The 18209-nt window shown below is 39.7% G+C and overlaps 2 protein-coding genes across 2 annotated transcripts; both read right to left on the bottom strand.

Moving 5' to 3' along the window:
* Positions 1-220: 220 nt before the first annotated feature.
* psmb1 (proteasome 20S subunit beta 1) lies at positions 221-3904 on the bottom strand. The gene is made up of 6 exons (XM_083917189.1): positions 3737-3904; positions 3284-3391; positions 2606-2687; positions 1472-1601; positions 1115-1221; positions 221-969 (listed from the first exon to the last, which is right to left on the bottom strand). Exons 1-6 carry the CDS (start codon positions 3835-3837, stop codon positions 784-786), a joined length of 714 nt encoding a protein of 237 aa, XP_083773315.1. The 5' UTR covers positions 3838-3904; the 3' UTR covers positions 221-783.
* A 1442-nt stretch (positions 3905-5346) lies between these two features.
* On the bottom strand, positions 5347-17707 carry phf10 (PHD finger protein 10). The gene is made up of 12 exons (XM_083917555.1): positions 17569-17707; positions 16200-16309; positions 15732-15862; positions 15338-15421; positions 15063-15187; positions 14773-14922; positions 14551-14660; positions 14245-14392; positions 13201-13353; positions 8842-8950; positions 7860-8048; positions 5347-6514 (listed from the first exon to the last, which is right to left on the bottom strand). The coding sequence occupies exons 1-12, from the start codon at positions 17638-17640 to the stop codon at positions 6417-6419; spliced, it is 1479 nt and encodes a 492-aa protein (XP_083773681.1). The 5' UTR covers positions 17641-17707; the 3' UTR covers positions 5347-6416.
* Positions 17708-18209: the final 502 nt, after the last annotated feature.

The raw sequence follows: 18209 nt of genomic DNA, 5'->3' as shown, positions 1-18209 counted from the left end.
AACCTGGACAAGCTAAACATGATAACGGGTTCAAGTCAAAGAAAGTGTATTCTGTCACAACATTATGAAATAAATGTCCACCTGATGGATACAGTATGTTTAAGGATAACATTGTAGTTTTAAAATACCTGCCTGGAGTGGGGCTTTAAGTAGACCTGGCAGCGTGGGTTTTGTCACTGTAGCTGTTTTTATGTGAAGACCGACTGAGAAAACTAGCCTGAACACAGGGAGGAGGATTTTTTATTTGCCAAAAAAAAGTATCAAATATTTTAGGACAACACTGTGCGGAGCATACGAGTGTACACGTGTGAAGGACATGCAATGAACAAGACTCCATTTTTCAATTCTTTACATTTATTAAGAATGTAAAAAGAACAGCAGAGTATGTATCCTTCCAAAACATAATGAAAAATCCAAACAGAGGGAGACTGTCGGCAGATTGAGTGAAGAGAGTTCTTGGCTTCTTAAGAACAGGAGTGCTGATCTAGAATCAGGTTGCAACGCCACGAATACAAAATGATGTAATAATAGCAGAAACTGAAGAGGAATAACTGTGGAAAGCAGGAGAAAGGTGTTGATATCAATTGATTCTAACTGTGAGTGAATATCAAAACATGGAAAGTCTGCTCCCCATATGAATCCTGACCTAAGAGGCTACTAGAAGCTAACTCTGGATCAACACTCCCATCTTAAGAAACTTGTTATACAGGGGCAAAAACCAACAGGTGAGTGTGGAAAGAACAGACCAAAGAGAAAAGCAGAGAAAAGGGGACATATCCCTCTTCAGTCCTTCCTCAGAGGTACAGTCTGCTCACTGATGCCCTCCTTAGTGATGATGCAGACCCGAAGGGCGTCTCCGGTGTAGACATCTCTCTCTGCGGCCGAGATGAAGACATCTTTGACCAGCTGAACCGCCTTTTCCTGAGTCAGAGGCACGTGCTGCACACCCTCCATGTTCTTGAAACCAATCTGTGGAAGGACGTGTTGGAAAGAGAAAGACATGAATGCACCTTGTTCACTGTAAGGAAACGTGGTTGAAGCCCTGCATACCTGATGACACAAACACAGTGAGATTATGGCTACAACAGGTCAGCATGCAGTATGGGATATTTACCTGGTTGTCCAGCAGAGGCTGTAGCATGGCACTTGCTGATCCTCCGGCCTTGTAGGTGTCTCTCTGGTAGGAGCCCACTGGGTCAAAACTGTACACTGCTCCCTTACCTGCATTACAAACATGAAATTTTGTGAATAAAAAAAAAGTTATAGCAAAGAACATAGTCAAAGTTTTTCCAAGTAACAATACAGTGAAGCACAATATAGGCAACCCAAGCAAAACCCTGTGCCTGTTACACACGTACAAGATATTTATCTACAGCCTAAACATGCAGCTTTAAATTACACAGTATAGTACATATGCATACAAAAGCGATACAATAACTCATCTTAATGATGGTATGATTAAAGAACCTACCCTCTTCATCTAGTCCGCCGATGATGTTGTAGACGTAGTAGGGGAAGAACCTCCTGCCGTACAGGATGGTGGACAACATGGCGGCAATGGCGCCGCTGGTCATTGTCTTATTGTTCGAGTGCTTGTACATCTGAGAGAGGGGCATTAGTTCTGGTGTTAGTAACAATTAAGTAACCTGTGACATTCTCTGTATTCATTCATCTTCAACCGCTTGTCCCTGTCGGGGTCGCGGGGGGCTGGAGCCGATCCCAGCTGACATCGGGCGTGAGGCGGGGTACACCCTGGACAGAACGCCAGTCTATCGCAGGGTACATAGAGACGAACAGAGACAGACAACCATTTCTACCTAAGGACATTTTTTTTAGAGTCGGTCAATTAACCTAACATGTGCATGTCTTTGGATTGTGGGAGGAAACCGGAGTACCCAGAGAAAATCCACGCTGACACGGGGAGAACATGTAAACTCCACACAGAAAGGCTTGGATGGAACCTGGAACCTTCTCGCTGAGAGGCAAAAGTGCTAACCACTACACCACGGTGTAGCCCAGAATGACGGTCAGTGAAACTTAAAGAGCGGTAACAAGGATAACATCCTTATTGTTAAAAGGGACACTTTCCTGATTTTGAACCAGCTCTGTATCATGGCAATGAGGGCAGTGTGTGCAGATGAACATGTTTAGCTCCCTCCCTGGAGGAAATCCCAGCAGAGCATAGCATTAGAGGTCCACCAAAATCTGCAGGATGGCGTTAAACTGCTATGAGACACAGCTGGATTTAAATCAGCAAAATATCTCTTTTATTACCTAAAAGTTAACAGCGGCAATTAATCTGAATAATTCAGATTTAAAAAATACTATGGTCATCATTAAAAACAAGAAGACACATTAGAATATCTGCAACATGTCAACTGTCTTGGATACCCCTACGGACAAATGCCATTGGTGTGCAAGCCAGGGCAGGACACTTAAAGTAAGATCATTTTAAAAGAGGTTCTGAAACGCACCTATGCTAGTGTTAATAATAGTATTTTCCGCAAAATTTCCATTTCAAAAGTTGAAAGTCCAATGCTGAGATAATCGACCAAGTGTAACTCCTGCCCGTCCCGGGAGTTACACTTAAAAGGACTATACCCACCTTTAGTCTGGCATCAATGATTTTAGTCAGAGTCAAACAGTCGCCATGGAAACCGCTGCAGCCAATGACGGTTGTGTCTGTCCTGTGAGCAGGAGAGAGAGAGAAGCACAAAAGTCAGATAAATAAAAGTCAGTGTTAATTTGTCACTGCACACAAGTACAAGTAAACTAAGTTTTAAGTAAACCTGAGATGCCATAATAAAACAGAAAAAAGCAAACGAAGAAACTATGAGTACAAGTACATAAAAATAGAGCATGTGTTCAAGGGAAATACTGCACTGAGGGATTATTTAAACCATCACTGTAGGATAACTAGGACTATGAAATGAGAGCATGGTGTGTTAATACTGCAGTCAGGAGAAGAACTATAGATATGTCAAAAGGTGACAGTCAGAGCAGCGTCTTCTTCAATTGTGTGTGTGATTCAGGTGGTTTCAGCCACAGATACTAACTGGTGCTTAGATGCAAGTGAGGAAGCCTGAACCCACTCTGCTCCCTACCTTTAAGAGTACCTGATCAGAACTGGTTGCACTCAACATTAAACTGAATGTCTGATTTTTTTTTTTATTATACGAAGCTATAAAAGTAGTAGGTGAAAGGGTACACGGTTGAAAATGTGTCTTAGTACTGCCAGTCCGCCCTTCACCGACAGTCCCGGTAAGTGACGGTGCAAACTTACAGCTTGTAGCATTTCGGTGAGTCGCGGCTGTGGATTGAGTATCCTTCACTCAGCCTGGTGTCTGAGGCTACGATGGCGAAGTCCTCCCCAGCCACGGCTAGTACGGTCCTGGGGGAAAACACACAGTACAGACTAGTTAATGCATCTCGTAAACCACTCCATCGCCGGGGGAGATGTAACGTTATTGTGTTGTCACAGACATGATGCTAAGCTAGTGAAACTGAAACTGTGGCTTTTCCTTTGAAATTAATGTGCCGTTAATTTTAGCTTCGTTTGTGCATTAATGTTTTTGTGAGGGTGCTTCATGTTCTGGGCAAAGAAAATCTGCTCTGTTCGCACACTTTTCATCAACTTCTCCTCTATGTAGTGTCAGTTTGCATCTCGTTAGCTAAGCTGGTTAGCACGTTAGCATACACCAGGCTAACCAGCCAGCGGTGTATTGTTCACACTCACCCTCCGTTGAAAGCGTACGGTGAGAACCGGTGCTCTACCGGCCCAGTGTAGTGATAGTCTTTCATCCTCCCGTTGTCTCCAAACGTTTGAGACGAAAGCATTTTTAATGAAGGAAACCAACGGTGCTCAGGCTTCTGTCCGGTAAACTAAACTCGCTGTATCACTGCAATATGGCAGCCTCTTCTTCTGCGTCATCATACCGAGTGTTCACAGGTAGTCTGGGTGAGGGCGCCCCCACAGGCTGCTGGGTGTAGCGCAGGCGGTCACAGTGAGTTTTCAAGATTTGTTATACAGTCTATGGATTTTTTTCCCCTCACACTTATTTACAATAATGTCATTATTTCTTATTTGTTTCTGGAGCAGAGGCTATTCTAGGTTTAGAGTTTTAGGGTTGCTAAGCACCTAAGCCAAAAAAAAGTCCTATTTTTAACCCCCCCAAACTGTATATTAATGCAATCTTTGACCATCATTCTCACTTTTCTTCCTGCTCTCGCACTCTCCTTCTCCATCCTTCTCTTTCCATCTTTGCACTGACAAAAAGGTTCTGTTTCAACATTGGGGTTGACACATTGTAAGCGGCGGCCTGGGGTCTTCTCCGAGAAAATTCTGACACTTCATCGATTAATTGATACACTTAATTTTCTGCATTTTGGTGAATTTTTATGCAACAATTTGTGCCTTCTCTGCATCAATTTATGGTGCAAATGTCTATGTTAATTATTCATTTAATTATTATTATGATTGTTATTAATTATTTTCTTGTGTTGTTCAAAACTTTCTGCATATTAAAACCGTCTAACATGCTTTGGGATGTTTTTTTCAAGGAATCATGTGCATCTCAACAAAAAATCTTGACTTTTACCCCAAAAATGAATGCTGTGAAAAAAGTAGCCTGGTCCTGGATTTATCAGAACATCCCGTCACCCTACTGTGGGCAATGATGTCACACATTTTGACCATAACCTTACCTAAACTAAACCTGGCTCTCAAACACACACACACACACACACACACACACACACACACCTAAAAACTGGCTAGACACGCCACTGTTCTGGAGAATTTACAATGGATCAAAAGCACATACCAAATGATTACATGATCCTGATTGGCAGTGTGCTAGACGGCATGTTATTGGACCAAAACATTTATAGGACATGCGATGACAATTTTTCCGTAATCTGAATTAAACTAATTGCATGAAAAACTGAATGCCTCAAAGGGTAATACCATTATTTCACAATTGGGTAGCAATAATAATTCATAATTCTAATAATAATACATCTCACTTTTCTTCAGACGGTTCACTCATACTACACCCAGACCATTAAAGGCTCACACACAGCCGTCTGCCCATCTTGTCCGTGCAGTGATGGGCCGTGTATATGAGACTGTTTTGAACCTTTTTTTTCAATGATAGCTTTGTCAAAATATATATTCACAGAGCATAGGCAATACTTGTTTTTCAGTGCACTACAAATTGTTTTGCTCTTCGGTATCAAAGCTGGGATTCAATTAAACATGGTCCACAATAGATGATAATTATGATAATGTATCTTTTATTTTAAAAAACACATCATAATTCAGTGACTATGACAGCACCAAAAAAAAACACCTTAAACAAATTGCTTATTGAGGGACAACACAAAACAGAATACAAAAAATTTAAAATAAATGTCAAGCTGACTGCAAAAATACCAGTTGACGAATCATGACTGTAATTATAGTGAGTGGTTACATTTTTGTATTGTAGTTAATAGTGGAGGGTTAAGGAAAAAAAACAATCTATGTAAAGTGAGACACTGTTTCAGTAATCAAGACTGTCACATAAATACCTGCTGCTGCCATGACTCTACCACAGCCAGTGTCTTTTACATTTCATTACACAGAATCACAAGCACCATATCGTTTATCATATTAAGACTTTGTTTAAATGTGAATGCTCCTCACTGGCCTGCTTTATTAAATTAATGATGATTAAAAATACAAAAACAATACAAAACCATACAAAAATGTTGTTTTGAAAGAAACTGAAATGCATCAGCGAGCTCTTGATTGTTTCAGTAGTACCGGATCAAATGCATCATTTTGTTCAACTGAAGTACATTTCTGACCGCGGAAGTGTTGTGAGACAGAAACTAAAGGATTAATCTGTTTAATGAGTAGGAATGCACTGATACTGTTAGTGGTCAGCAGATCACAGGATTTAGTTTGGATGGATTTGTTTTACAGTTTGGCTGTTCATATTATTTATGTCTGATGTCTGGAGTTCAGTTCATCTCTAATATTACAGAACTATGCTAAAGTTTATGGGTTTTTTTTAACGTGTGCATTTGAGGTATAATCAGAAACATCATTTAAAGTTGTACTTGACTGTGTTTCAAATTATAGGCCTCTCTTACTGATGACATCACAGCGTTCACAGAAAAGATTAATACGTTTATTTTCTAGTGTGAGCCTGTATATTTACAGACCTGTCAATCAATAAGACAAACAGCAGCTTAAGATCTTGTGTTTGGATTGTTGGTATTTGGCAGGAGGGCTAAACTGTTGTTTATTTTTGGATCACAGTGATCTGATGTTTTAAAAAATGTATAGCTTCTCCAAATGATTGAACAAACGACATAATGTCAAATTTTGCAGAATTTGGTCCAGGTATCGTGGTCGTAGATGCTGTTGATCATTTCTGAGCGGGCTTGGACTTCTTAGGTGTTTTGACTCCTCCCTTTTTCTTGGGCTTGGTGAAATCTTTGTCGCAAACCTCACATACCCAAAGGCCTGAGGAGACACAGAGAATTAATGATTACTTTTAAAGAGAGAAACAAAAATACAAAACCACATTTTAAACTAAGACAGACAAAATTGGTGAATGACTTAAGTCTGCTTTTCTTTGTCTCTTGTAGTGTTTGTTGTCCAGTCACCGAGGGAAATCCCAATGAAGACTGTTGTTCGAGTCAAGTGGTTCTGCATAAGTGTGTTTGTGTCTGCCCTTATCGTGGATTGTAGTGATAGTCAACTGGCAGCCCGCAGGCCACATATGGCCCAACGGACTGATAGTGATCTCAGTCGACATCACTGTCTACAGGTGGAAGACAAGAACATGAGTCTCCCTTTTACAGCCCACTTTATGCAAATACCATGCAGCTGTTATAAACTATAAAAACCAGATACAGACACGCCGCCGCCTTCTCTGGGCTCGAGCTCATTTAAGATGGACTGAGGACCAGTAGAAAACTGTCCTGTGGTGTGGTTAGCCAACATTTTAAATTATTTTTTTGAAATCATGGATGCTGCATCCTCTGGGATAAAGAGGAGCGGGACCATCCAGCTTGTGATCGGTGCACAGTTCAAAAGCCAGCATCCGTGATGGTATGGGGGTTCAGTAGTGCATATGGCATGGGTCACCTGCACATTTGTGAAGGCCCCATTAATGCTTAACCATATACTGTACATTTTCTACACGCCTGCCTGCAGTCCAGACTTGCCACCCATTGAGAATGTTTGCTGCTTTTTATGAAACAAAATACATCAAAGGAGACCCCGAACTGTTGAGCGTCGGAAATCCTACATCAGAATTTGGAAAAACATTCCACTTCTCAGTTCAGAAATATTTACAGAGTGTTATTAAAAGCAGAGGTGCTGCAACAGAGAGGTAAACATGATCCTGTCCCAACTGTTTTGAAACGTGTTACTGGCATTAAATTAAAAACAGGCATATCATTTTCAAAAAACAAGTGAAATTTCTCAGTTTCAGCATTTGATATGTTGTCTTTGTGCTATGCTCAATTACATATGAGGTCTCAATGATTTGCAAATCATCACATTCTGTTGTATTTCAATTTTACACAGCGCCCCAACTGTTTTTGAAACAGGGTTGTAGAGAGGCTGTTTATAACATTTATGGACATCCCATTTTTTAGGAGTCTGATCACATTGACATAAGCTAGTAAAAAAAACATTAACCTTGTAAAAAAGCGAAAATATTAAACAATCGGAAAAAGTTAGAAATGTGTTGATTTGTTTGAAAGTCCAGCCCCCACAATGTCTGCTTAGGAAAATGAGCAATTATGTAGTCGATGATCTTCGATGTAGTGTGTGCTTGTGTGTGTGTCCATACACTCACCAGTAGGTATGGCGTTCATGCCTACGCAGAATGTGTGATATCCTCGGTCACATTTGTCACAGAACATCATCTCGTCCTCATGGTGGGGCTGCTGACAGACGGTGCACGTCTTACACTCCATACACTGCCAGCGGTATGTCTGGATCACACCCACCAGCTCCTTGCTCATGTCCAAGCAGGACGGGTGGCCTAAAGTGTACGGACACAGAGGCAAATGTGCAGCCACAGAGCCACAGACAGACAAAAACACAAAAGGTACATAAGTTGAACAGGCCCTTCCACAAACACTTGAATACACTGTCCTGTTGTGTCAGAGGACCTCTACACACGTAGAAAGACACCACCATGAACCTAAAATAATTTCATTGTCAGATATAGATATCTAAAAACAATTAGTTTTATAACAATGTGACATGCATGGCCTTTTACTCCATGTTGTCGTTACCGCCTGATGAATATACATAAACACTACTTTGGACCCAGTTTTCAGATGAATAACTGAACAGCCTGTTTTTCCAATCTCAGTCAGTGTACACCATTTGAAGTGAATTATTTACACATTAAATAAAACTACACAAGCTTTACTGTCTAAATGTAAACACTCATAGTATATTTAAACGAGGCAGGATAAACACTTGCCTGAAAGTATCAAACTTGCTTATAGACAATGAAATGAAGCTGAATGGTGGTACAATAGACAACTGAACATTTCCTTTCACTGATGATAGAGATGATTCATTAGTCAATGATAATCACTTCAATCATTTGTTAATTATGTGCTGATGTTAAATGAATGAGAGTCAGTGGGACAACTGATTAATGATTACTGTTAATAATTTTAAAAATAAATGTATTCTGGGGAGGGTAGTTTACACAAAAATACATTTAAAGTGGCTAAATGATGCTAATGTGTGTGTATATACATAGAAAACAAAATATAAAAACAGGCAACTGTCCTTTAAAATTAAGAGTGTGAACTTACCGCTGTTATCACATTGGGAGCAGTGAATGAGAGCCTCTGGCCTGCCCCTCTTGTTGGCCTCTTTACCCTTCTGGCAAATGCCACATATAGCATTGGGAATGACCTTAGGCTGCAAGGGCAGAATAATGCTATAAAAACCATGTGTATCCTGTAGTCATGGACAATATAGTAGTTCAACAAATGTTTAATGCCTAAAGAAAAAACAAAACAGCACCATCAAGACTATTGAAGCCTTTTGGGGTTAACAATACACGAATTACATCATGTTGACTGGTCTAAACACAAATTTCACCAAAGCTGTCGACCAACTAAGTTTGATAGTTTTAACTGTTACCAACCTAGTTCTTTATTACTTATTACTTCTTTAGGTGACCTGGGGATGCTCCTTGCCACAAAGACTAAAAAAAAACAAACTGCAACAGTGCACACTGTACCAGGACATTAAAATATATCTCAGGGTACAAACACAAGAAAGGCATTTGGTGTCTAACAGACCTTCTTGCACGCATGTAGCATCTGTAATCTACGGCAGATTTATTGTCACTGTCGTCAAATGGTGGCTTAGTTGATAGCAGACTGACTTTAAGGATCTTGCAGTTGCTTTCTAAACAACATACCTTTCAGTTCAACAGGTTCAGAGAGGGAAGAACCAGAGCAGAAAGATAAGGAGGTTTGGGGACATTTAAATCAGGATGTCACACAGAGAAACATTTGAAAACTTTAACGCCTCTACAGAAAGCCACACAATTATAACGTGGATGATTGAGCAAGATAATATTTTTAACAGCCTCATCTTAACTAAAATGAACAATTTAACTCAAACTTCAATGAGTTAACCAAATTAGTGCAACTTAAGAGCATAAAATATGTATGTACTAAGGCGCGTTTGTTTTGTGGCAGTCCTTAGGCCACAGTAGTATCCCCAAAATTAACAAAATCTGTACTACTAGCCTCAAGATAGTGACACCCAGAGCCAGACCAATATATCGGAGCAGCGATATTAAACATCCGTTATTGGCCTATCATTATTGATTTATATTGGTATATGTTTTCCGATATGAAAAACCTTTATACAGATCATACTGTATAATGCAGAAACTGATGCTTGGGGTAAGTTTGATAAAGCTATTTTTTTATTTTACTTATTTAAGTAAGTTGTCTTAGTGTTCATTTAGAATTGATTGACAATGTAATAGATTTATTATTATTATATCATATTATCATTATCATATATTCTAAAGTTATTTGTCCTGCAGCTTTCTGAGATCCTTTGCACCATCATATTGGTGCAAAGCTTACATAGAAAAGGTCCATATTCCTTCCAACTCAAAAATTTACTATATTGGCCGCCATACTGGTAAACGGTACATTTTTCCCACTTTAAATCTGTATCAGTGTTAAAAATCCCATATCCACGGGTCCCTCGTGACATCCTTCATTAAAATGTCCCCTGACAGGGAATGAGCAGTTTACACTAAGCACTACAGCCATTGGTACAAAACTATGGGTCAATAAAGGACGTAGTTTGGTAATGATGAAAATCCAAGAACAGAAACAAAGTACAGCACTAAACTAATAGACAGACAGCAGCAGGAGAGGGGAATAAGAAAAAGGTAGAGCTGGACACAGCCCCCTCTGTACGTTTTTATACATACTAAGCATATGCAATATCAATATTCCTACGTTATAAGTCGACACTTCATACCTTTGGCCTCACTGTGAAAGGATTGCCCCTACTGCTATGTAAACTGACTCTTTACAACTGTAAAGATGCATTTGTGGCCACATTAAATGCTTTCATTGAAAGCAGTGTCCAGCCAACATGTTACTAGATCCAATGAGACTGCTTGATGTCTGCACAGTGGAAACATCCACACAGAAAAACAGAACATGAGCAGTTCATGAGGTTAAATCTTGTTTTATTCTTAATTAACTTTATTTGGTCAACACAAGGAATGCTGTATTTGTTTTCACATAAAAAGAAAAAAACTCAGAGAACTCATTTTTGGGCATGTTTGTTTTTATATAATCTAGTATATTTTGTACTGAGTCATATAGCTCTAAACATTACGTATAATTCAGACACAGAGGCATACATACTGAGACAATTAGGCGAGAACTTTATACTGGCTGACCACACCGATTTTAGATCAGTGGATCATATGGTTTAAACGTCATGTTTATGTTTCTATTATCTAGATTTCTATTATGTAAATAAGTGATAAGGTAAAGCAATCATGTTCACTGTGCCTCACAACTTCCCATCAGCCTCAGCCAAATATACACTATCTGGTGAAACAGGTCTCTACTCAACCTTGCAACCCATAGTGGTAACACTGACCCTCATCAGTGTCATGCTTTGATTCAATATGTCTTAACATATTAAATAAAGTTATGGGATTAATATAATATTGCTGAATGTATGAAACTGCATCACACAGTGAATCAAATATTTTGATCTCCAGAATGTCGTGTATATTTAAGTTACAGAAAGGCGGTAGAGCCACAGCTTTCAGAGTGATTGATTTCCTACAATAACCTGAACATTAACATGTCATTTTAATGGTGCAATATAAATTTAACATGTATTTAACATGCAACTTGTATCACATTCTAAGCAAAATACTGCTGTAGAGGCAATTAGTCAATCTAATTCCAACTTTGTTGTTCATAAATAGTTTTTATTCATGAGATACTACTCTACTAATCATGAGGTCATCACTAACCACTGATCATGCTGTAGATGGTAGCCAAACCAGAGAGAGGTCACATTAATCAACTAGCGACATCAGTCACTGACTAAAAGTTCTGCTGTCATCAGTAAACCTTTCATCTACTTGGATTTGCTGGAAAAGGGGTAAAAAATATTACACATTAACCACTGAAATGGAGACCTTACAGGTATTTAACCGATTTACCAGAGCTACAAAATTATGGGTCACACATGACCTCTTTATACTGCATTTTTCAAATACAGAAATGTCTGAAAGCTATTACATCTCTGAGTCCTTTTGTACTCATCACAAATTGATAGTACTGGGACATTATGTAATATTACTAGTACTAATTCTAGTGAATTCTGGCTACCAACATGCAGAGTCTGTGGGCCCAAAAGCACAGGTAAATTAATGATCTGATGAATAAAGCTCAAGTTGAAGTTAAGTCAAACTTAAACACACTGCAAGTGGTAACTGTTTGAAACAGACACTAGAAAAGGACCATGCCCACACCACAAAGCTGAGCTGAACTCAACTGGACTTACCCAGGTCCATCATACTCTCATTAGTGGTAATATACAAGCATAGTTAAGGTGTTGGAAATCTTCTTCTGCAAGGTTGCAGATGGGATAAATGAAACAGAAATTGACGTGACTAGCACAGTTGGGCTGTAGGGACCAAGTGGCACACTGGAATAATAATATTTTCCCATCTACAGTTCTCTGAACATTTATATGAAATGGTACAGAAAGGTAGGCTGATCTGGGGCTTTATCCGGCAGAGTCAAAACCAAGACAGACAGCATACAGACTACTTCTAGCTCAGCTCAGTGACAGTGTGAACAAGGTCAAGATGACATTACAGGGACAGGTAAACCCCATGTCAAACAACTGTCTGATACTTATTAACAGATAAACAGTACAACACATGGTGTATAAACAAAGCATATTATCATACCAATACACACTTAAAACATTTAGGGTTAAGTGCATTCTACACTTCAGATATAAATGTTAAAATTCTCTAGTGTTAACATCAACTACTTTTTAAAAGCAATCACCAATTGTTTGGGGTTTATATATATATCAGAGTAACAAAAAGACTTTTCTTTTCAAAAACGAAAAAGGAAAACTAGCAGCCAAAACATCCACTTACTTGTCTAGGAAGTATCTTTTTTTTTTTTTTGACAAGTGAGGACAGACAAGAGGTATATTGAAGACATTCAAAAGGAAAAACTTCAAAAAGTTCAAATTTGTCTTTGCTGAAAAACCCAAAAAGTGAAAGTGCAATGACAAAGAAACAAGTGAACTGTTCCTTTAAAATGTTCTTATTGCTCACAGTCTGGAACGAAGAGAGAGAAAAAAGCCACGTGGCCATCAGAAAAACAAAAAATGAAGACAGGACCCCCAGTGTGTGTGTGTGTGTATGTGTATGTGTATGTGTATGTGTATGTGTGTGTGGACCAGGTTGTCCCAGATGAAATTCTGACAAACTGTAGAAGCTGGAGAACAAAGTGAAGAAAGCTAGGGAGGGGTGGCGGGATGGATGGAGTAAGGGTGTGGTAGTAGTAGAAAGAGGAGGAGGGGGTAGAAAAGTGCTGCTGCTGCTGTTGGAGAAGAGTTCAGGTGCTTTTGTCCTCTACCTTGTACCCTGGGGTGGCTTTGTGGGAGGCAGAATGGCGCTGGCTGCCATCTTTGCCAGGTGTGGATGTCCTGTCTTTGGCCTTGGACTTGTGCCCCAATTTGCCACCTCCCTCCTGGCTCTCCACGTCTGATGCGTTGCCGGAAGAACTGTCCTGTAGAGGAAGAGAAGAAGAGTGAAGAGGAGTAAAGGATAAGGGGATTTAAAGTGTAATAAATAAATAATAAAGTGTACATCCACTAAACTTGACTCCATTATCTACATGGATATACATTTTTGTACTTAAAGTGTAATTTCGGCGCAAAATCATCCCATTTACCCCCCCACTTACATACATCAAATAAGCCATCGAGACGTTTTTTTTCGTGTAACAACTATTAACAAAGAAATCCCGGCGAGTCGCTAACAGCCGGGGCATTATGGTGAAGGCATTAAAACGGCTTTTTTAACCACTAATACTGCTCAAAATAACACCAAACCTCTGCAGTAGCATAAGTCTTCCAACACATAAAACAAAGTACCAACATAGTAGTTCGCAAACCTGGAGTTTATTAAAAGAGTGTTTTGAAAGACTTACCTACTCGCCCCGGTACCAGCTCCTCTCATAGTAAAGTCCATTCAAGTGGATTACCAAAGCCAATCCAAAAGGAGTCCACTGATGCTTCGTTCTATGTGTAGGGACTCTTATCATGCTACTGCAGATGTTTGGTGTTATTTTGATCAGTATTAGTGGTTAAAAAAGATGTTTTAATGCCTTCACCATAATGCACCGAGCTAATCAGTGTTAGCTACGTCCAGCTGTTAGCAACTCTCCGGGATTTCTCCGTTAATAGCTGTTACACGAAAAAAATCTCATTGGCTTATTTGATGTATGTAAGTGCCGAAAAAGAACATGGGATGATTTTGCGCCGAAATCACACTTTAAGTACAATAATGTATTTCCATGTAGATAATGGAGTCTAGTGGTTTATGAGTTTAGTGGATGTATGATCTGACACAGATAAGCTACTACAGTAGATTAGTTGTATACAGCCTAATGTCTTACAGATGAGTTCTTGTTCTTTTTGTCACCCTTGCCATCCTCTGCATCGTCCGAGTCTGGTTCTGAATCCAACGCAGGAAGCTCTGGATCCAGTGGAGGCTCAAATAGAGCTGTGTTCAATGGCAAGTATCGTAGCTCATTGGGAGAGTACCTGTTGTGCACAACACAGGTTACTAAACAGGAGCTCAGGGTGAAACATTGTGCACAGCAATAATTATTACAAGCTGAGAAGAAAGGGTTACATACATTTGGATTATTAGTTTGAATTCCAAAGTGTTAAATTGGAAGCAAAAGCATCTAGGTGTGTACCTTTTGTAGTAGTCTTGGAACTGCCCTGGTATGAGAGCCACAGGATAAGGCCCTGCCCTTGTAACCTCTGGGGCCAGCACCTTGAACCTGCCCTGGGGTACCTGGATAATCTGAGAAAACACAGAAAACTCAATGCATGTCAAACAAATCTAACGTTACACAAAGCTAGTTTATGAATCCCTGTATAATCACATTGAATTTGTTTTCCCTGGTTGGACTTACATGTGTCTGGAGGTCAAAGTAAGCTCTCCTCTCTTCCATACGCTCCCTGTTGAAATTACTATTGAACTCTGCAGCTTTTTTAGCTGCCTTCTTAATGTATTCGGGAACCTTGCTGGCCTCCACCTTCTGAGGATTCTGCTGCTGCATTTGCTAAAAAAGACAACACACAAAGACTGTAAGTGACATGTGCAGAAATATATGTCAAGGGCTTTTAACAAATGCCCTAATGTTAAATAAAATGTCACAGTAATCATAAGCCCCCGGATATTTCTTTTAGTTTGCATACTTACAGAGTACTCTTTGGCTATCCTTTGCCGCTCCCTCTCCTGCAGTATGACTGAATACTCAGAGTGTTTGGTGGGATACTCCTTTATCATCAGATCTATCACCTCGTCACTCCGGAGAGCTGTCAGACCTGGAAACAAACAGAAGACATACTCTTTGCACACTTGGACAAAGTACATGAGTATTTGCACTCAAAATTCACTGTGTTAGGAGAGCATTAGGAGTTCTGTCAACAGAGAGAAACAATTATATCTGGCATGCTATCAGGTGTGGTTCCTACCCAGAGTACACTGTGTTTCAGTAATGACGTTCTGTTCACGCAGGTAAAGCTTCTCTTTGTGGGACAAGTCTCTTCTCTCCATATCTACAGAATGACAAAGAAACAACAGTGCTGGTTGAGGAAAATAGCCTCATTCTTCATCAGGTCAGAACATTAGTAAAGAAGTAGAATTTCAGCAGTATTACAGCAGACACACTATGCATTAGCTACTACTAATGAAGTCAGTCTTCTCAGTACCTATACCCAATAATAATTAATAGTAATAACACTTTTAAATAAACAAACTAGCAAATCAATCGTATTATAGTATAATACCATTTTTAAGAGAAAGAGTACCACTCTATACTTTAGCGTTTTAACGGGTACAGTACTTAGATTATTAGTTCAATCTTACCAGGGTACTTCCTCTTGAAGGACGTGACTCCCAGATACTCGCTGACCTGCTCCTGCAGCATGTAATACTCTCCTGTGTCATCTGGAGGCCACTTGTACTCTGTCAGGTTCTCTGCTGGGAAATATGTCAGGCTGGAGGGGGGAGGAGGGACAACAGGGCTTAAGGATAAAAGCTCTTCAGATCAGTCTTTGATGGTATTTCTTTATGAGCGTGGAGGATATGATAAGATACTGGGAGAGACTAACAGGTTATCAGCTAGGATATCAAATTCAACCAGAACACTCTCATAATGCAGTGTGGAAATTTTATTTTAAGATATGGCAAAGGGGGACATGAGTCAAAGACATTATAAATTTATACAATAATAACATAACCCTGTGTGCCCTCAATTTATCAAGACTGCTTAAAAAGCAATACAGCTTGGCAATACCGAGTTAATGCTCTACACCAAGTATCATGCCAACCTACCCAAGGTCTTGACTGGAGGTGTCATAGCTGCGAGAGCTGTCCCCTGAACCCATTCGCCTTCTCTTGGGAGGCTGGCTGCCATCACTGGACTCCTCTTCAATCACATCCTCCTACAGAACAACATTAAAAACACTACTTTTGACTTATATATTTAACAATAATATGATGTGATGATTGCAAACTCCAGAGCATGTCTGTGTTAACTTTGCTGCTCTTTAGGGGGGGGGGGGGGGGGGCGCTTTGTATTTTTGTATTTAGCCATCACATTTTGTTGTGACATTTCCACAGGTACAGAAATCACTTCATTTACTCTGACAATAGGATAGTCTTATTGTTGCTGTCCTTCCTTCTGATTTAGCAGACATGGATCTGTATTTCTTCATTAAACTCTGTATCAGTGTTTCGTAAACATTAAGCACAGCCATTGATTCCTCAATAATTAGCACCCAACTAATTAACAGAAACATACTGAACAGTTGGTAGTGTTCGTCGAAGTTGCACTTAATTTTTAAACACATGCTAAACAGCAGTGAAAGACCGAAAGAGGGAAGGAAGAATAAGGTGTGACATTGCTTTGCAACAGTCTTGTAATTTCCCATTACAGGTCAGGGATCACAACAGCCTTATATAAAAGACGTTGTTACATGAACTACAGGGAGCACACACCAATGATGTAGATATTTGGACATTATTGGAACATATATTGATTGTTGTTGTTGTTGTTTACAATCTCTTTTTGCACTGAATGGGCCGGTAGAAACTGAATTGTCTTTATGTATGCAAATCCACAAACAAATGACAAATAAAGCATCTTGAAATCCTCAGACCTCAGCATCACCTCTGCCACCAGTGTGTGTGTGTGTGTGTGTGTGTGTGTGTGTGTGTGTGTGTGTGTGTGTGTGTGTGTGTGTGTGTGTGTGTGTGTGTGTGAGTGTGTGTGTGAGACCCTAAAAATGAACAGCTATCTATTCTACATAAACATGTGCACTTGTGGAGATGTAACGTTAACGTGAGGTCTTGTCTGTACATGAGTGGTCCATCTGCAGCATTAATGGTCCTTCTGCAGCATTAGTGGTCCTTCTGCAGCAGAATGGGTGGATATCTGGCTGGCGTTATCGCTGTCAAACTATTCATAACATCAGAGCGTTACGTTATGTTTCTTATATGGACATAAAGTAAATGCATAAATGCAAACTACCAATAACATTTATCCTACATCTGAAAACAAAGGGGTCACGCTAACGTCGCCATGAGTTGTAATTCAATGGACGCAAGTAGCCGTTGGATAGCTAACTAGCCGTTAGCTGAGCTCCGTTAACTTGGCTAATTATTATTGATGTTGTTCGTGTCTGCGGAATATAAATGTCACCTTTATGGATTGTGCTCCAGGAGTAGCGGGGTTGCTGTCGCAGGGCGGTCTAACGGGGAGCACAGCAGCCATATTGCCCTAAATAAAGCTCGCAGCTAGGCTAGCTAAGCTCACTAGCCACTTCTTCTTCTTCTTGTTCTTGTCAGGTTTAGTGGCGGTTGGTGACCGTTACGGTACATATCCGCCACCCTCCGGGCCGGAGGGCAGGCTGGGAACTCTAGCTACAGCTTTACTGCGGCTGGTATTTTAACCCTACATATTCATTACATTTTTGGTCATTTATATATTTGTTAAGGATATATTTATCACACGCTTTCGACGTATTTGAATAATATTGAAAGAAGTCACAGACGCCCTAAAAAGCTTGTTCAACAGCACCGCCCCGCGGCAGTCTTTATTTATTTACTAAAATATTAAAATACAAATTTATAGGAGAAGAAACTTCCCAAAAACACATATATCCTGAAAACAAGAACAATAGATACGAGAGAGGAATGAAAAAAAATCTAAGTAATAATAACAACAAAAAGAAAAGGTTAAAGAAACAGAGTTAAAGGCAAAGACCAACACCAGGGGGATTTTAAGCAAACACATTTATAGGAGTACAAGCTGTTGTCATTTTAATTGATTTATACTTAAGT

Source organism: Echiichthys vipera (genome assembly GCF_963691815.1).
Source record: "Echiichthys vipera genome assembly, chromosome: 1".
In the NCBI taxonomy this organism is placed as follows: domain Eukaryota; kingdom Metazoa; phylum Chordata; class Actinopteri; order Perciformes; family Trachinidae; genus Echiichthys; species Echiichthys vipera.
This window is presented reverse-complemented; position numbering and strand designations above follow the sequence as displayed.